This window comes from Panthera pardus, unplaced genomic scaffold (assembly GCF_024362965.1).
Source record: "Panthera pardus isolate Hobbes unplaced genomic scaffold, ASM2436296v1 HiC_scaffold_6, whole genome shotgun sequence".
NCBI classification, from domain to species: domain Eukaryota; kingdom Metazoa; phylum Chordata; class Mammalia; order Carnivora; family Felidae; genus Panthera; species Panthera pardus.
The window spans coordinates 104,795,154-104,816,032 of NW_026526991.1; the positions used below are offsets into that span (position 1 = coordinate 104,795,154).

A 20,879-nucleotide genomic window follows, 5' to 3' on the forward strand; every position below is an offset into this window, starting at 1 on the left:
TCTTTATATTTGTGATTAATTGGTTTATATATTTGGGTGCCTCCACATTTGCAGCACAAATGTTTACAATTGTTAGGTCTTCTTGATGGATAGATCCCTTAATTATGATATAATGCCCTTCTTCATCTCTTGTTACCGTCTTTATTTTAAAGTCTAGCTTGTCTGATATAAGTATGGCTACTCCACCTTTCTTTTGTTGACCATTAACATGACAGATGATTCTCCATCCTCTTACTTTCAATCTGAAGGTGTCTTTAGGTCTCAAGTGGGTTGCTTGTAAACAGCATATAGATGGATCTTGTTTTCTTATCCATTTTGTTATCCTATGTCTTTTGATTGGAGTATTTAGTCCATTGATGTTTAGAGCAAGTACTGAAACATATGAATTTATTGCCATTATGTTTCTTGTAGAGTTGGAGTTTTTGGTGGTGTTCTCTGGTCCTTTCTAGTCTTTGCTGTTGCTTTGATTTTTTTTTTTTTTTTTTTTTTTTTTTTTTGCCTTTCCTCCCCTCAGAGAGGAGTCCTTAAAATTTCTTGCAGGGCTGGTTTAGTGGTCACAAACTTCTTTAATTTTTGTTGGGAAACTTTTAATCTCTCCTATTTTGAATGACAGCTTTGCTGGATAAAGAATTCTTGGCTGCATATTTTTCTGATTCAGCACATTGAATATATCTTGCCACTCCTTTCTGGCCCGTGAAGATTCTGTGGATAGGTCTGCTGCAAACCTTACCTGTCTTACCTTGTATGTTAAGGACTGTTTTTCCCTTGCTGCTTTCATGATTCTTTCCTTGCCTGAGTATTTTGTGAATTTGACTACGATATGCCTTGTTGATGGTCAGGTTTTTTTTAATCTAATGAGAGTCCTCTGTGCTTCCTGGATTTTGATGTCTGTGTCTTTCTTTCCCCAGGTTAGGAACGTTTTCTGCTGTGATTTGCTCATATAACCCTTCTATCACTTTTTCTCTCTCTTCATCTTCTGGGACCCCTATGATTCTGATGTTCTTCCTTTTTAAAGAGTCACTGATTTCTGTAATTCTTAAATTGTGCTCTTTTGCCTCAGTCTCCCTCTTTTTTTCTGCTTCATTATTCTCCATAATTTTGTCCTTTATATCACTGATTTGCTGTTCTGCCTCATCCATCCTTGCTGCTGTGGCATCCATTCAAGATTGCAGCTCAGTTATAGCATTTTTTTATTTCATCCTGACTAGCTTTTACTTCTTTTATCTCCACAGAGAAGGATTCTAATCTATTTTCGACCCCATCTAGTATTTTTATTATTGTGATTCTAAATTCTGGTTCAGTCATCTTCCTTGTATCCTTAAGTCCCTGGCTGTCCTTTCTTCCTGCTCTTTCTTTTGGGGTGAATTCCTTCATTTCATCATTTTGACGGGAGAAAAGGAATTAATAAGGTAAAAAAAATTAAAATTAAAAAATTAAAAACAACACACACACACACACACACACACACACACAAATCAAATAAATGATGCTAGATCCTAGGTGTGTTTTGGTCTCGTTGTTGAAAAGGAGCTTGATAGATTAGAGAAAAAAGGTAAAAAAAAGGAAAAAAAAAAGGAAAAAAGGAAAACCTTTGAAATTTGAAAAAATGAATACAATGAAATAGAATAAAATGAAATGATGGAAGTAAAATGGAATTTGGAAAATTTACAAAAAGTATAAAACGTAGTAGAAAAAATTAACGAAAAATATTTTTAATAAAAATTGAAAATAAAAATAAACTTTTTCTCTTTCTATATTCAAGAAAAAAGAATTGAAAAAGAGGGACAAAAAAAGAAAATTGAATAGATGGACGAGCAAACAGACTGAAATACAATTGAATTTACTTTGTTTTCCCCTAGAAGACAAACTGTAAAGCAATTTATAGTCCATAAACTAAGCAGGCGGAGAGACTTGTGATGTTCCTGAAGTGCCAGGTTGGCCCGTTGGGCCAGGCTTAGTGTAATGGCTCCGTTCTCCACTAGATGGCACTGCTTAGCTTACTGGGGTGGATTGTTGTGGTGCTTGTTGGTGTGTATGTGCATTCATGGGAGGGGTGAAAAATGTCACCCAGCTACCCAGTCTCTAGTATTGGAACTCTGTTTTCCCGGGTCAGCAATCATGCACTCGTCCTTTGTCTTTGGCTTCTGTCCACACCCTGCTTTTACACTGTTGGTGATCAAGCTGTCAGGTTGCCAGGTGGCACCTCCCTCCTGAGTTTTATCTCACATTCAGCTGTGTTTCCTAACCCCTTACTTCTGAGGGACTGTGGCTTTGTCCCCCTCAGACCTTCTGGGGGAGGGTCTCACCAAGCAATGGCTGGGTGCTGGTCACACCCAGGAATATTCACAGGACTGTGCTGGTGCTGATGCCCAGAGACTGTGGTTGGGTGCCAGCCCGCCCCAGAACATGTTCACGTGATTGTGTAGCAGCAGCGTTTCAGGGATTATGGAAAATCTCAACACACATCTGGCACCAGGCTTCACCCTTAATGACCTTGTTCCAGCACCAGTGAATGTGGTTGTTCTCTGGGGTCTGCTGGCACCTTTGCCTGTGGGTGGGCCACACTGCCTCTACCAAATGTCCTTCCAGCAGGGGAACTGCCTCTCCCCATGTGGCCCAAGGAGCCCCAGACCTCACTCTCTTGGGGATTTGCCCTTCCCACCAGAGCACCGCCAGGTATCAAGCTGTGGAGTTTCAGACTCTGCGCTCCCCCCCACCCCCAACCCCCGTTTATAGAGTCTTAGTGGAATTTAAACCCTCTCCTTTCTCCTTTCTCCCTTTTTAGTTCAGTCCCTGTGGCTGTTTCCACTTTCCACTTTCTCTCCAGCTGCTTTTGGAGGGGGTGCTTTTCCGGTACTCTCCCCCTGTCTCTGTCCTCTCTCCGCAAGCAAAAACAGCTCCCTGCCCTCCGTGGCTTCGTCTCTCCTCTAGTTCACCTCTCTGTGCTGCGTACCTGCTGAGTTCTGTGGTTCAGGTTGTGTAGATTGTTGTGTTAATCCTCAAATCAGTTTTCTAGGTGTGCAGGATGGTTTAGTGTTGATCTGGCTGTATTTCATGGACGCAAGATGCAAAAACAACTTCCATGCCGTTCCTCCATCTTGGCTCCTCCCAGCTTTAACGTGTATTAATTTTTGAGAGAGAGAGAGAGAGAGAGAGAGAGAGAGAGAGAGAGAGCGCGTGTGTGTGCATGCTAGCAGGGAAGGGGCAGAGAGAGAGGGAGTGTATGCATGTGTGTGCATGCTGGCAGGGAAGGGGAAGAGAGAGAGAGAGACAGATAGACAGAGAGAGAGACAGAGGATTCTGACAGCACAGAGTCTGCTGCGGGGCTTGAACTCATGAACTGTGAGATCATGACCTGAGCCAAAGTTGTATGCTTAATCAACTGAGCCACCCAGGTGCCCCCAAAACAAATTTTTATTGTGACAGAAATGGCCTTATTTCCTTTGAAATGTGGGCATTACTCTTACCTCATTTGTATTCAATGATCAGCTCTTTTTCTTTACTTTAGTAAAAACATTAAGAAGCAAACTGGCATATATTGTGGGTGGAGAATTCCTGTAGGAACTCTGCAAGCCTTATAGGTCTTCTTTTGGTATGTGTCAGGTAGATCTTATTTTTCTAAGAAAGATGTCCCAAAAATTTTAATGTAATTTGTTTAATAGTTGCATTTGTTAATTTTTGCTGCCCCTTCTGTCTCATGACTGTTTTGTTTTTGGAAAGGTACCTTGTCCCTCCCTCCCTTCCTTCTTCTCTTCTCTTTCTCCTTCCTCCTCCCCCCCTCCTCTCTGTGTTCAAGTTTTTATTAATGAGCTTACCTTCTAGAAGGGGAAGACAGAGACAACTAGATGATTCAGAGGCTATTCACTTGATGATCTTGCTGAGGCCAAAGGCTTTTCCCATGTGCTGGGATGCTGTCTTTAGAGGACAGGTACTTTGGAACTGGCATGTGGGTTGCTTTTTGCCAGGTGCCAACAGGTGTCAGTCACATGTCTGACTGTTAGCCCTTCTGTCAGTCTAGACTCATTAAAGAGATACTTCTGGCCCCAGAAGACTAAGACTCCCAACAAAGAGCAGCTGTTGTCTTTTCCTTTGTGATGATGCTAGCACAGGTATCTTTCCATGGCTTACGTAGTAGCTGGAAATTTCAGTGATAAGGTTTCAGTTTGAGGTTTGAACTGTCCTGTGAAGTAATACTCAACATACTCAGTTAAATTAAAAAAAAATTTTTTTTACAGAGAGAGAGAGAGACAGAGCATGAGTGTGGGAGGGGCAGAGAGAGAGGGAGACACAGAATGTGAAGCAGTCTCCAGGCTTTGAACTGTCAGCTCGAACTCATGGACCACGAGATTATGACCTGAGCCAAAGTTGCACCCTCAATTGATTGAGCCATGCACATGCTCCCCAACCTACTCAGTTAATATGTACCCTTGGATATAGGATTATCATAGACAAGGGACTTCTTGTTGAACTTTGTACTCTTAAGTGTGGTCTTTTAATTTTTAAGATCAATATTGAGTGATAATGGCTGAGAGGTTGTTTGGTGTGAAGACCAGTAGATAATTTTGGATCCTGGACTTTTAATTTCAGACCCTAGAACTCTGTGTAGGTAGAGACATGAAACAGAGAAAGCCAGGATACTACTACTGCTACTGTTCTAAGAAGGCAAGAGAATCAGAGACAAGTTTTTTTATTCATTCATTCATTCTTTCATTCATTCATGTATACACACACACACACACACACACACACACACACACACACATTATTAGTCCAGTTGTATAAGTAATTATAATGGAGGAAACTTCATTTTTTTACTTTTTTTTTTTTTTTTTGAGAGAGAGCGAATGAGAGAGCGTGAGAGCACTTGGGGGAGGGGCAAAGGGAGGAGGAGAGAGAAAATCTTAAGCAGCTTCCATGCCCATTGTGGAGCCTGACACAGGTGCAATCCCACAAGCGTGAGATCATGACCTGAGCTGAAATCAAGATGCTTAGCCAAGTGAGCCACCCAGAGGCTTCTAGTTTTCTTTACTTTTTGATGGTTAATTGTATTTTCTTTGGTAACCATCTTTTTTTAGACCTCATCTAGAACTACTAGTTTTAGGCTTTTGCATCATGACTAAGCTTAAATTTTATGGGCTAGCAAGAAAACCTAAACTACATATATAATGTTATTTCCAAGGGAATTAAATTCTGATTCATTAACAATTGGCTTTATTTAAAAAGTGGAATATGATCTAGTCAAACATTTGGAGTTACTTTAACTGATTTTGTCCCCCTATCCCTGATTTTGTGTTCTCACTTTGCTCAGAATTTAGGCTCAAGGTAATCAGCCCCTGAATTAGCTGTCTGAGCTGCTAAAGTAGTAACTCAGTCTCATTTTGGTAACCGAGGTAAATCTGCACTTCGGTAGATTAAGGTCAATGTACTGAGCTGAGCTTGAACAGAAAGAATGGGGTTGTTTTCCTATCCTTCCAAGAGTGAGATATAATCTGGGGTGTTATTTGCATATGTGTATGTGTAAGAGAAAGAACTTTTCTGGTAGTATTTGGAGAAATTAGGGAAGGTAGTTGCTAGGCTTAAATCTCATGGCTCAAGGATTTGGCCTTTTGAGTTTTTGATTTGATTTTAAAGATTACTAGTGTCTGAAATTTTATGTTATGAAAATGGAGTTGTTTTTATTTTTTATAAATATTCTAAAATACGTTGACAAATGTGAACTAGTTTACAGGATGATTATTTTCAATTTTTGGTTTGGTAGTCTTAGTAGAATTATTTTGTTTTTCAGAAAAAATGGACCTCAAAATTAGATGAGTCCATTTTTGTTTACTGCTTTTATTCTTTTCTCTTTGACTAAAATGTTCTCTTTTCATATTCTTTTGTGGGAATCTGACCCCTTTTAACTGTTATCTTTTTGGAAAAGAAAGCCAGCTATACTGACCTCTCTGAGGTAGTAGTTTCTCTTTCCTTTATGTGTGCCATTCTTACAGTGTCTATCATGTTTTCCTGTGACTATACATTATTGAGGGTCTAATCAATATATATGTTAATACTTAAAGACAGAGCTCCTTTCTCATTTCACTATCTGATCATCCCACATTTCTTCCCTTTTTAATCTATCACCTGTATATTCAGACCATTCATCAAACAGGTGGATGTTTTTGTCCCTTATCACTTGTTAGTTATATTGCAAATATTATTTTATTCATTTTTTTCTGTATGTTTGTAATGTGTTTACAATTGTGCATATACTTTTCCTTCTGTAAGAATATAAGTAAATTCATATCTATAAAATATTTTTATATAATTTAGTATAATCCAGGGGATTATTTTTTGGTCTGTATGTTACATAGAAATATAGATAATCTCCTTCCTCTTTTTTCATAATGAAATACCAACTATAACTTTCATTTTTTACATTTTAACCTCTCTGAATCTGAGATACATGTATAAATAATGGCATGGCATAATTTAATTGGTATAATTTTTTCTTTCTGAGTGATACATAAAGTAATGGCACATCTTCTGTCTTTGTTGAATTGATACTGAAGATGCATGCAAAGAGGAAATAAAATTGTTTCAGAGAACGTGGGAGTGAAAGAAAGTATTTCCAAATTTACTTTCCTTTGTACCCCATTTTAAATGTGTGTACAGCCAAATGAATACATTTACTATCATAATTATATATTTGACTGTTTTACCTACTTCCTTTTTATTTATGTAGGTCAACCTAAAAATGTTTTGGACCTCGTCTTTGGAAAAATGTACTTTGTGTTTCTGATTGTTTTATATTGGTATCATAGTATATTTAGGCATCTACACAATATACTCTAACAACGATTACCCACATATTTAGTCTTCATATTTGTAAACTTTTTTTGGTAAAGAAATGCTAAATTGATACTCAGTTTAATGTCTTCAGAGATCTTATGTATAGAAATTAATATTAAGCTATATATAGCTTTGGCATAAACTAGCATATGATTCATGAGGAAAATGGTTCCTTAGGGAAGAATTTCCTTACTTTTAAATTCATGGTTATGTACCTTTGACCCATGAAGTTCAGTGTCAGAGCATATGGTCTTCCTGTAGTTTGAACAGAAGAGAAATGACTACTGCTGCTTTGGGGGTTGTGTGTTCTTGCTTGAGGGAGAATGGACTGTTTAAAAAAAAAAAAAAAGGAAAACGGGAAAGAAAGATACTAAGAATATTGTAACTGTAGATGACTGGTTCTTTATCTGATCCTGCTTGCTTCAGCTTGCTTTCTGAGGAAGCTGCTTGTTTCTTTCTTCTTTATCCTTGATGAATTTCACTGATTTCATCTAAAAGAAGAATAAATTACACAGCATTACATAGTTCTATTATGTCATCTTCCCAAAGTTTCTTGTGGGCACAGCACCTCATCATTGGTTACTACAATCTTGATAGGAATTTTTGTTTAGTAGTTACCTTAAGTTTTTACTTAAAAGTACAAATATTAGAATTATATACAATTATTCTATATGCACATTTTTCCTTCAAAATTAATTTTCCTAGAGCTATATAGTTTGATGCCAAAAGGAACTATGTATGACTCATGAACAATAAAATGGGTAAGAAGTTGCTTATTGTTGAAAAGACTAAGCTTAATTTTTTCCCCCATGGATTTACCTGAGTCTTATTTAAAGCCTTGCAACTATAGGAAATTTCACTTAATGTCATTGTTAATGTAAAATTATTCTAATTTATTGTGTCATAACCAACAAAATAGAAAAGGTAATTGGAAACAATCATTTAGAGAATGGTCTATTTTTTTTTTTTTTGCCTTTGAACATTATCTGCATTCTCTACTGTTTTATATATGCCAAAGATCCATGGATTTGTTTTATACATTTCCTTTAGGAATCTGTAAGTCTCACAGAACATGTCAATATGCCCAGGGAGATGTCAGCAGACTACATTTTTATCCTGGATCTGCCACTTACCCACTGTGTGATTGTGAGGAAGTCATTTTTATTCTCTGTTTTTCATTTCTCTTTATCTCACATAATGGGAATAATAAATCTTGTCATGCTTACCTTTCACCATTTTCATAGTGACTTTTAAAATCCCTGGTTTTAAGTATTGAAACATTAGAAAACAAAGTACAAATTGAAATGGTGCTTGCATTCAAGAAATAAACCTTTTGTTTTAGATTCTTAATAAGTAAAATTTAGATCCTGAAGACAATCTGGATGGCACTGGCCATTCGATGTCTGAGTGTTTGGAGGATAAGACTAACTTCAGTGAAATTGATTAATTTTTAAAAAGGGAAAACTGCCTGTTATTATAAAAAAGCAATAATGAACCACCAGGGCTACATGCTGTATAGCAATATTAAGCATGGCAACTTCGCATCTCTAACTGCTGAGCAGCATTAGAAACAGATTGATATTTATAAAGCTGTGTATTCTTGTTCATTATTGCTTTTAGATTGCACCATTTGAGGTGGGTTTAGGTAGATTCAGAATGAGAAAATAATTAAGTTCTAATTAGGAAAAAATTGTTACTGTTTTCACATTTGGGACCAATTCACTTCCACTAGTGAAATAAACTAGAATTCTGTATTCTACAGAATGAAATTATTGATTTTTTTCTGCTTTTGTTATGGATAACCTGGATCCAAGAAATGGAGTGGGGTGGGTAAAGGAGTAGTCAGTTATAAGGTGGATATGTATAAAATTAAGATGATTTAAGTTGTGAGATCACACTTTGCTACTTAAATGAAAAGGGGAGCTGCTGACCTTCTCTTCTTTTTCTTCGTGTTTTTTTCCCCTGCTCCAAGAAATGGTAAATTTTAGACTAAATTTTTTCTTTGAAACTTACATTAAGGTACAATGGTGTAATCTAATATGAAAACACACTTGTTGAGCATTACAAATTTGAAATTACTAATTTTTAATGCCTGTGCAGGATGTGTGTTATACCTTTCCCTCCTCTAATCCTGTGCTTTATGTTTTGTCTGTGTCTATGAATAACATTATTTCCTGAATATTGTCCTTATTAATAATTCTTTCTAACTTTCTCTTTCACATTTTCTTCCTGGATTTGCTGTTTTCTTCAGTCTCACTTCAAGGTCAGTATGCTTGTACTAAAACAATGTTAGTATACCATGCTCTTATCTTTATCTTGAACTCTAATAAAGAACTGAAATGACAGCACTTACTACTGCAGGAAAGACATGTCTAGAAATCTAGTTATGAGTGCATAAGATATAGATGAAGAGTAGATTCAAAGTTCTGTGCTTCAAAAGATAGTCAGAAATCAAGAATCGGACTGAGCATGTTTTGACTGAGAGCAAAATGAAGATGAAAGGAGCCACCAGGGGAATGAGAAGAAAAATGGTTTTAATGTAATTAAAATTTCATCAGAGACATAAAATGTAGCGTGAATATTGGAAAGAAAGTGCTGTAGTCTGTGGGTTTTTAGAAGAAACTTGAAATTATTTTATATACACAAACTTATACACCCTTTAAATTTGGTTTTGTTTTGTGATTCTGCTGAATGGTAGAATAAATGAGAATATAAACAGCCACCCCTAGTTCTGTTTATATGTGCCAGAGGCACTGTGGTAGACCTTTACATATTTTATTTCCATTGATCTTCCCAACAAGTATGTAGAGAGATTGATTATTTCCACTCTTCAGGTGAATAACACAAGGGCCGACCAAGCCCATTAAGTAATTTGTCCATCTTTATTATGAAGAGAAGTTAACAGCACAGATTATCATTCTGATGAGGAACTAAGATTAGGGAACATGATTTCTGTAGGCTCAACCAGTGAATAAATAATGGAATTTATATTTGAAGCCAGATCTCATTTTGGCCTCAGGGCTTTATGTATTCTGTGCTCTCTACCATAGGAATTAAGAGTGTGAGCTATAGAGCCCTAGATAACTTGAATTTTTTTAGGTTTCTCATCTGTAGTTTTTTTCATCTGTAAATTTGGGATAATTATCTAAAGGGTTGTTGTAAACATTGAATGAGTTCATATGAACAGCGCTTAGAAGATACAGGGTAAACAATCAATATATAGAGCTATTATGATTACTCCTTTTTGCATTTTTTGTGGAGTCCTGTTTGATCCAGGATATGATAGCATGATGTGATATATTTCAGGTTCTTTAAAACACTATACTGTTCCTTATTGACTCATACCACTGTTAATAGAAAGTGCAAAGTAGAATCCCTATGCAAAGTTATATATGTGTAGAAAATGAGAAAACATCATACTTCATCTGTAATGATATTTTTGTTAAGACTCCACTTATCTTTTCAGGCGCTAAATTTCTGTTATAGATAAAATATGTGTTGAAGCTTTTTAGGAAAAAGATTCTCTTTCCCATTTCTACTCCCTGGTATTTCTTCTCAGTGTTTAAATTGATGACCTAAATGATATTTCTGAAAAAGTTCCCTCCTTACCTTTGACTCATTTAAGAATAAAGTAATTTGTATGGGTTGTAAATACATTAAAAAAACAAACCCTTCTTTCATAATTATTTATACTGATATAATTTAAAAAATTTTTAATGCTTATTTATTTTTGAGACACACACATACACATACACACACACGCACACGCACACACACACACAGAGTGGAGTGGGGGAGGGGCAGAGAGAGAGGGAGACACAGAATCCAAAGCAGACTCCAGGTTCTGCACTGTCAGCACAGACCCCCACACAGGGCTTGAACCTACCAACCGTGAGATCATGACCTGAGCCGAAGTTGGACGCTTAACCAACTGAACCACCCCAATATTGATCTTTGTCAGTCAGATTTACACTATCCTCTTCCTTCTCTATTAACAGGGGACCACCTCTCCTTTGCCAAGTAAATAGACCTTTACGGTATCCACAGTTTTGAGTTTATATTTTCACTGATATTGACCTTCTTTTTGTTTCTGTGGAACTAATGGCCCAGCTCTTTTCAAAGGCTAAATTTTCCTTTTCTCTTTTACTTCCTTCTTATCAGTTTTTAAACCCTTGCCCCATAGGTTAAGTTCTCCTTCTCTTTATTTCCATTCTGTTCCTCTCCACAGATTCTCCCAAACATAAAACAGGTACTAGTTTCCCCTCATCCTTAAAAAGAAATGTAAATAATCCTTGTCAGTATCTTTTCCTTGGCCTTAGTTCAGTACACCATCTTAATTTTACATTTTACCTTTTTATTCTGTTGACTTGCACAGTTTTTGAAAGAATCATTTATGCTTGCTGCCTCCACTTCCACACTTCCATTTATTTTTCAAATGTAATTTGGATTCTTCTCTCACTGCTGTGGTAAAATGGCTTCAGTGATATACTGGTTGCCAAGTTTAGTAACTTTGTTTGTCTTGGGTCTATTGACCTTTCTGGGGTGTTAGATATTATCGATTACCTCTTTTCTTTCTAGGAACCCTTCTTTTGTAGTTTATGTGATACTGTTTTCTGCTAGCTCAGGTACCACCTCATTGACATTTTTCAGTCTGTTTTGCTTTTCTTCTTTTACATGTTTCTTAACTCTTGGGATTTCTCATATTCTTTTTAAAAATTTCATTTTCATTTACATTAGTGGTTACCTGCCTTATTACTTACTACCAAAGACTCAGTTTTATTTATTTTGTTTTGTTCAGGTTTTTATGGAACTTTTATTTCAAACCATATTTATTACAGAACAAATCTTACATTGTTTGCAATAAAAATAGCAAGCACAAATACTGCATTTAAAAAGTGATTTTCTCATTTTCTACTGTAAACATTTTCTTCACACATTATAGTAAAGCAGTATGGGTACCACTTAAGTAATTTTGAGGGTGGTACAGTCTGAACACAATTCAGCTTTAGTAATGAAATACCATGAAGGATTTTGCCTTGTGTTTGGAGAACTTTCATCTCTAACTTAAGCATCAGGTGGACATATTTTTACAGGAAAGTTTTATCACTTTTGTCTTTTGTGTGACAGGTTTTGACCTAAATATCTCTAAACAAAGCCCTACAAAAAGCCCCAGAAGAATTTGTGTGTGAAAGTCATTATTGTATACATAATTCTGTGAGTTACAGGTTATGTTAATTATAATGTTGTTAGCTGGTTCATTTTAGTAGTTGTTATTCTAGCAGTAAATGCCATTAAGCTATACTTATTTCTCAATAATTTTATTTTCCAAGATATACAAAATAAAACAGGTTTTGTTTTTCCAGTGGCAAAGATCATTTTGGTTGTAGTATGTAAAAAAGGTTTTCTTTGTTCCAGGTTGGAATTTAGTGCAGTACTTTTTTCTATACAGAAGCATTTCACCATTTTAATTATGGTTTTGCCAAGTCCAGTTGAACAGATCATTAAGAGAATATTGATGGCTTGAGATTGGATTGGATATTTGGATAACTTCATTATGGGACCATGGGCAGGATACTTAACCCTTAAGTGTTTGTTTTAACCACCTGTTTTGTGTTAATAGTGACACTTAACTGTAGTGTTTGCTTTTTAGTGTCCTCCTCTAAGCTTTCTTGGTTTGTATAGATTTATTTGTTTTCTCTTTCTTGTCCTTTACTGCCTTTCCTCTGTCCCTGCTTCCATTTAGTACAGAGAGATTTCATTTAGTGTGATAATGAGTGAAGATTCACATTCTCTGTTCTTAAACATATATACATGTCTTTAGTTACTATTCAATGACATATCCCCAGAGAAAGAATACAAAGAAATGATTCCATGAATAGATGAAAATATATGATTTCATTCATAATTCATTGTTACTTTTGATTTAGCACCTTTGGCTAAAGGCAAGACATTCAGTAGGTGAGGCTTATAAATATCCTCTCATTTACTTACTTCCTGGTTTACACAAATTGTGCTCAATATTATTATTACCCCTATTTTATTTGACAGTGCCTGTTGCAGATTTATCTTTAAAACAGATGTTTGGAATCTGTGGGATATTTTGTATCAACAGCATTTAGACCAGAGTGCTGTTCTGTAATAAAAGCTATTGTTCTGTAATAAAAGCTAAATACTTTATGCCTTGCTCAGATGCATTCCTGTTTTTATATAGTCTCTTTCATCTAATTTGATGAAAGAGTTCTACATTGATTTCCAAAGTCTAAGTCAACTAGCCAGTTTTCTGATTGCACATCTTAGAATTTTTTTCATTGTTGTCTGACAGTAGGCACTAAAACCTCATGTCATTCACAAAAAGAGAACTATAGTTTGAAGCCTTCATTTTTTTTTCTTTTTTCTTTTTTTAGCTAAAGTCTTCAGAACTTTATAGGCCTAAGAGCATTTCTGACCTTGTGGGATCTATTTACAAGGAGTTTGATTTATAGACACGAGTATAATCTAGGAGAATGATCTGTTGTTAATTGCCTTTTTTACTTGTCATTTGGTTGGCGTTCTTTTTTTTAAAATTAAAAAATTTTTTTTTTAATTTATTTTTGAGAGAGAGAGTGTGAGCAGAGAAGGGGCAGAGAGAGAGGGAGACACAGAATCTAAAGCAGGCTCCAGGCTCAGAGCTATTTGATGTGGGGCTCAAACTTGTGAACTGTGAGATCATGGCCTGAACCGAAGTCAGAGGCTTAACTGACTGAGCCATCCAGGCGCCCCTTGTTGGCTTTCTTAAACAGCCTTATTGTTGAAGAGTGTATTTCCTTATTTTCTTTCCTTTCAAGCAATAATATTGCCTAGTGTTTTTGTAATGGGTCACGCAAGCACAGTGTAGCCACAGCCTGCATAACTACCTTCTCCTGAAATACAGTGTTCTTACTTTGAATGATTCATTGGTAGGAAAAAAAAAATGTGTGAACACATACTTGTACTGATCTACCTAACTGTTCTACTGAAAAGTATTGAGTTTTGTGCTATCATGCATTGAGAAGTGGCAAATGTAGCTTTTCATGGTGGCAATTATAGACAATTATCTGGCATTCTGTAGCTAAACATGATAAATTCAGTAGAGAAGGGAAGAAAGATTAAATTTACAGTTAGTTAAAATTTGAATTTGTATATGATTGCCAGATTTAGCAAATATACATATGGGATATCAGTTAAATTAGTATTTCAGATAAGCAATGGATACTTTTTTAGTATTAATATCATACAAATACTGGGACATACTTATACTAAAACACTTCTCCCTTCCCTCAAAATAAATAAATAATAAAGCCTTATAAAAGTCTTTTGAATAAGGTGTGACAAAAGAGATAATGTGATGATAAACATTAAGGTGGTTGGTATACGGTGAGAAACTTACAAAGGTGGTTATTATAGTATTTTATCTAACATAATGCTAGACTTATATTGAAACGTAGAGTATTCAGTCTCACACACACCCTTCCCACCACCTGCAGAGTAAAAAGCATATTCTGTGATTCTGTGCAAGTTGATGATGGGGAATTTAGGTATTTAAATTTATGTGATAAAATACAATAGAGAAGGAATGCTTTATCTTGTTTTGTATTAAAGGACAGTTTTTCTAAAAAAAAAAAAAAAAAGGTAGATACGTGTTTGTGTGCATGCATATGTGTGTGAGAAGTAATGTTTCTCGCTGCTTGCTGTGCCAAATCCTATGCTGTGCATTTTCCATACGTTATCTTATTTATTCCACATAACGACTCTATGAAAGATCCCATATCACAAGTTAAAAGTTTAAAAAACAACAAAAACCAAACATGAAGCTTAAAGAGGTTAATGATCACATAGGTGATGAATAGTAAATCAGATATTTAATTCAGAGCTCTCCAACTCTTAAAAGCTTTGTTTTTAACCTCTTCATTACAGTATTCCTATCAGGGGCTCTCACATCCCTGGGGACTTTGAACATGTTTTGAGATTTACGAGTTTATCATGCTGATGGGTTATTATTTTGTATTTTCATTTCAGTGACAATGTAAAACACAATTTATGTACATATTTTGGATCATCTGGGTGAAATCCTATAACTAAATGGCATATTTATCCATAAGCATTTGCTTTGTGGTTATGATATCATTGTTATCAAGTATTAACTGCTGTAATTGCGATGGGCCAATGAAAAAAGGAGGTGGTAGGCTTAATAATGGTCCTTTAATTTCAAGCAAAGTTCAGATAATATTATGATGTGCTGTGGGAAGCAAACTTGTTTTTACCAATTTGACAAAGAAAAGTTTTGGGACAGTTTAATTTTCTTATGTTTCAAAAGCACTTGGACCATAGTAGTAAATACCTTAAGTGCACTGTGATCAGTGATTTACCTGTATATTAAATCAATATTGGCAATTTGAATTTCACTGTATATTTTAGTCTTTCTTTAATTTGTAGCTCTAGAATATTTGTATATTTCAAATATTATAATTTGTGAACAGAGAATCTAGAAAATCTTTTCCTTTACACTCCTTACACTTTCCTTTACACTTTACATCCTTTACACAATGTACCATACTATAGTTCAGGTACAGACCCTTTAGTCATGGGGATGAAGCACTTCTGCTCAGGGGGTGCTGGAATGCTTTGCCAGCATGCTGCCATTTTAATATCATTTTGAAGGATGAGTACTTGTATGCTAGGCAGAGATAGTGTAAAGACATTAGGACAACTGAAGAGACCAAAGTAAAAGAAAAACACCCCAAAACAAAAAACCTGCGGCAGGAGGGAGTGATAGAAATAAAGATTCTTGAGGGCCTTTGGTGCTAATTAAGGAAGCTTGAATTTTATTATGAGGTCAGTATGTCTCTAACAAAAACAAAAAGCAGGCAAACGTAAACTAAACTTTTATAATTCAGTTACGGCATGCTGAGTTTTTATAAATTATGTTTGTGTGTAGTCATATCTCTGTTGGTTAAAGACCCCTTGGAAGTGGAGTTTAAATATTTTTGTGATGAAAATACAATGTAAAATTTCAGATTCATAGATTACAGTTTTGATTTTTTTTTTTTTGCCTCCCTTTCTTCCATTAGGCCAGTACTATATTTATTATTATTTTTTAGGTTTATTTTTGAGACAGAGAGAAAGTTGGGAAGGGGAAGAGAGAGAGGAAGATAGAAAATCCCAAGAGGGTGCTGCACTGTCAGCACAGAGCCATATGCAGGCTCAAACTCATGAGTTGTGAGATCATGACCTGAGCTGAAACCAAGAGTGCCCCCAGGCACCCCTAGGCCAATGCTTTATTAATGAAATCAGAAACTAAACTTTATTCTTTTCTCTCATTTCAGTGGAATGCTTTAGTGATTAATAATCTTCTCCCCAGTTGATTTAATGATTTTCATTGTATTTTACCCCAAATTTATGAAGAAAACCACTTATGGAGTTTGCTGATTATTCGTATTTATATGCACCTGAGAGAAACTGTTACCATTATCTACCTTTTCATTTATTATCTGCTTTTTATTAATGCTTTGTTTCCCAAGGTAGCCTCCAGCTATTACCTCTCCATGTGCATGTTATAGAGAAATGTCCAAGTTAAATTAGTTTTTAAACTGCTCCCTGTGAAACCACCAGGTGAAAAAGTACAAACAGCATACTCTTTCTGCACACATATTTAGTATACTGTTTTGTGGTGTGATTAAACTGTAGCATTCACAGTGCTCATTACTGACAGAGGCTTGGGGTACTGAAAGTAAATGCATTCATTAGTATCTACAAAGCACTTTTCAGACAGAAAGAGGGAAACAAGATAGCAGGAAATAAAAAGCTATATTGTCTGTTTCCTTGTTCTGTTCATGCTAGAATATTACTTTTCCTAGGTCATGGGGTCAGCATTCTCCTAGGTCTGACTTCCACCAAGAATGGTTGAATCTCTGGATGATTCTGTGAGGCCTGAGGCATATAAACAGAAAATATATGAAAGGGAGAAGAAAATTAAATAAAGTAGGAGTATTGGGGAAGAATAAAATTGAAAAGGGAGAAAAAAATAGAAGAGAGACATGAGGATATGTATATATCTCTTAGTACCAAAATTTTGCTCAAAAGTGTATAAAGTTGTATGTCCTGTTTTAGATGATAGACATTAAGATAATGCATAAAATAAATGGATGCTCTCCATAAAAATGCTTGTGCTTTCCTCTGTCATTATCAATAAGTCAAGGAGAAATCCAGAGTGAGCAACACAGAGCAGCTTTCTTTAAAGAATAAAAACAATTGACAGTATATTTATTCTGTCACAGATCCAAAAAGTCAAGTCAGTTTTTTAAGGCAGGAATTTTTTTTGTTTCTCTGTTTCTCTAGCACATATTCAGATTTCTTGGCACACTTCAGTCATAGCACTGTGACATATCCTTGGTCTGCTTTTTTTTAGACTGTATAAATTGATTTTAAATATACCGACAGTCATGGATTCTTATCTTTATACAGTTTGGGAAACAGTCATCAACCGTTGTAGTAAAACAATTCCACAAATTATACTAAGAAATGTGAGAATGGGTTCTCTGTTTTTCTTTTCTCCTCTGTTTTGGTTCCATTCTTAAGCAGTGTCTTTTCTTACATTTGGGGGATTGTATACCTGTTCTGGCCAGCGTAAAGCTTCCCTCTTTTCTTTCCTGTGACTTTAAGTATGTGGAGTTGATTGTTTTCTTTTGGAATTCTACACCTTGGCTTAGTATGCTGCAAAGTACAGTGCAGCTCTGATCACCACTTCTATACTCTACAGCCTCTGCACTGAGATACTGCATATTTCTTGGAAAAAAAAGTCACACAACTGTCCTGACAGGTCTCACTGCAGATTTATGGCCACATATTTCAAATGTGCTCCCAATTATACAGGCAGTTCTAATACAAATGCCTGTTAAATTTGATTTTACATTTTCAGAGATGATTATATCCTGCTCGCTCTTCTTTTGTCAAATCCACAAAATCCCCGCCTTCACCTCATAGCTGCTGATTTCACTTCATATTACATTGAGAAAATAGGAATCAGATGCTACCTACTGCATCTTCCCACCCTTAGATCTCCTGGCTTACATGCATCTGTACAGGTGTGTTTTGTGTGTTTTCTTTACAGTGGTTCACTGTTCTAAGTTCAACTCTGCCACTTTTTCTCATAATCTTATCCTTACCCAGTTCAAGGATGGTGCTTTCTCAATTATCCTTCTCTCTGCTTTATTTTTAAAACTTTACTTTTTCCTAGTTTATTATAAGCATGATTTAACATTTCCACCCTCCATCTTTGAAAGTCCTTTCCTTGACATGATAGTCCTTTCTAGCTGGCACACAATTTTTCTCTGTTCCTTCTTAACAAATCTTGTTTAAAAAATTGACTGTGTATAATTGCTGTCTGCATTTCTTCACCTTTCTTCAAGTTTACCAAGTCAGACTTCTCTTTTATCTATTTTTTAGTCTATTTTTATCACTTCCCCGAAACTGCTTTTGCCAGGGTTTACGGTGGTATATTTTCAGGTGCCAGGTCCAAAAGTTACTGTCACCATCTTGCCTTTCCTTTCAGCGTCATTATACACACTCCCTTCCTTGAAAGGTATTTTCTTTTGGCATTTCTGATAGCAGATTCTACTTATTTTCTCTGTCCTTCACTTGTCATGCCTACTCTGTTGTCATTTCTGGCTCTGCCGTATTCCCCTAAAGCTTGAAGGGCTCCATTCTCAGCCCTATTGTCGTTTTTACATATACTTTCTGAGAAGATGTCTTCAAGCCTTGTGGCTTTCAGTATTACTTATGTATTTATAGCTCCCATCTATCGTGTATGTGGGACATGTCTATCATGTATATACGTATGTCTACACGTACACAAAGGAGCTCCAGAGTAATATACTAATTATTTCCATGATGTCTTTAATTAGATATCAAACTTAACTTTACCCAGAGCAGATCTCTTCATTTTTTCCATTCTTTTCAAAATTTCTTCCTCCAGTATTCCCCAGTTCAGTAAATGGTATCACCATTCACTCATTGCTCAGAAATAAATCAACTAATTCCTGATTTTTCTCTCCTGCCACTCCCTATATTAAATCTATCAGGAAGTCCTATCGTACATCACAAATATATCTGAAATTCAGCCATTTATCTCCATGCCCTCCTATGAAGTATTATCTCTTACTCATACTATCAGAGTAGCTTTCTAACTGGTACCCTTGCTTCTACATTTTGCTCTACTAGTCTCTTCTCCATGGCAGCTAGACTGAACTCTTAAAGCATACAGTAAATGCTGTCACTCCTTAAGACCTTGCTCTGCCCTCTATATTCAGAATAAAACCCAAACTCCTTACCGTGGTTTATAAGGCTCTGCATCATCTGACTTCTTGCTCCTTTTGTGACCTCACCACTTACTACTTACCCTTTGTAATACACCACCATATCGACTTTTAAAAGAAATCTGCCAAGCTTTTGCTGTCCTCACAGTATTTGTACTTATGTTCTTTCTCCCTCTTTCCCTAGGCCTTTACATGGCTTGCTTTTCACATCCTCCATCGCAGTTCCTCAGTGATGTCTACCCTGACCATTGTAGCTAAATAAACTATTATCATATTCAGCATCTCTATTATTTTGCTCCATTTGATTTTTCCCATAGGACATGCCACTGTGCTGTGTGATGCAGATTCTTTGTTAGTTGAAATTGTTTTGCCTCTTTCAACAATAAATTCCCTGAGGGCAGTGAGGTTGTATTCTGTTCCTTAAAAGAGAAGCAGCCCTTATTCGCAACAACGTGGATGGAGCTAGAGTGTATTATACTAAGCAAAATAAGTCTATCAGAGAAAGACAAATGCCATATGATTTCACTCGTGGTATTTAAGAAACAAAACAGATGAACACAGAGGAAGGGGAAAAAAGAAAGGGAAGAAAATCAAGAGAGACTTATAACTACAGAGAACAAACAGGGTTGATGGAGGGGAGGTAGGTGGGGGATAGGCTAAATGGATGATGGGTATTAAGGAGGGCACTTGTGATAAGCACTGTGTTATATGTAAGTCATGAATCACTCAGTTCTATTCCTGAAACCAATATTACACTATATGTTAACTAATTGGAACTTAAATAAAAATTTGAAGGAAGAAAAAAAGCTATGTACGCCTTTTTGGTATTCAGTATATATATGCCAAATAGCTAAGTGGAGGCTAACGCTTTCTTAGAAAATTTCACGGTTGGGTTTAGAATGCATGCTAGTTTTAAATTATTGACAAGTATGTAGCTTTCTCATTTGATAGAAATTTGAATTTTTATTGGGTTATTTTTATTAGTACTTTATGATACCAAGGAATTGCTTCCTAAAGCAAAGGCATTTCAGTAACCTACAAAGCTCTGAAGCAAGGATTAGCAAACTACAGGCCTCCTGTACCCTTTATATAGCCTGCATGCTAAGAATGGTTTTCATGTATTTAAAATAGTTAAAAAAACAGAGAAGAATGTGTGACTCAGATTGTATATGGATTACAAAGTATAAATACTATCTGGACCTTTACCATAAAAAAGTTAGCTAAGTAATGAATCATCGAATTCTACTCCTGAAACCAATATTACACTCTGTTACTAAACAGAATTTAAGTAAAAAATTGAAAAGAAAAAAATGAATTATTCTTTTGTAGATCAAAAATTAAACACCAGTTTATGGATGTGGGGGAAGGTGGACAGTGAAAACCACATCCTGTGACTTTTTGTTCTGAAATAAATAGAAATGAAAAGATTAAAAAAATTTTTGCTTGCCTTTGCTGGAGGGTTTGGCCCTTCATTGCTTGTGTGACCTCATCTGCCAGTATGCTGTGTCTCTCCATCTACTTTGATCACACTGGCCAGGCACCTTCTTCTATCCGGATCTATGATTTGCTGTTTTCTCTGTGTGGAGCACTCTCTCTTCAATATGCGCATAGCTGTGCTTACTTCCTCATTTCCTTTACATCTTTACTTAAATATTACCTTAGCAGAGTGGCTTTTCCTGAGCACTTCATTTAAAATTGCAGTCTCACTGCTCATTCCCACGC

At 35.9% G+C, this 20,879-nt stretch overlaps 1 protein-coding gene across 13 annotated transcripts in view; it reads left to right on the forward strand.

Moving 5' to 3' along the window:
• Positions 1-20,879, forward strand: part of ERC1 (ELKS/RAB6-interacting/CAST family member 1) — a 516,510-nt gene that overhangs the window by 197,094 nt on the left and 298,537 nt on the right. For 10 of the 13 annotated variants that reach the window (XM_019464949.2, XM_019464947.2, XM_019464955.2 and 7 more), the window contains one exon: positions 9,080-9,091. The exons of the other annotated variants lie outside the window; for them this stretch is intronic. In XM_019464949.2, the coding sequence (XP_019320494.1) occupies positions 9,080-9,091 (12 nt within the window). The remainder of the gene's footprint in view (positions 1-9,079; positions 9,092-20,879) is intronic. 13 annotated transcript variants of the gene reach the window in all.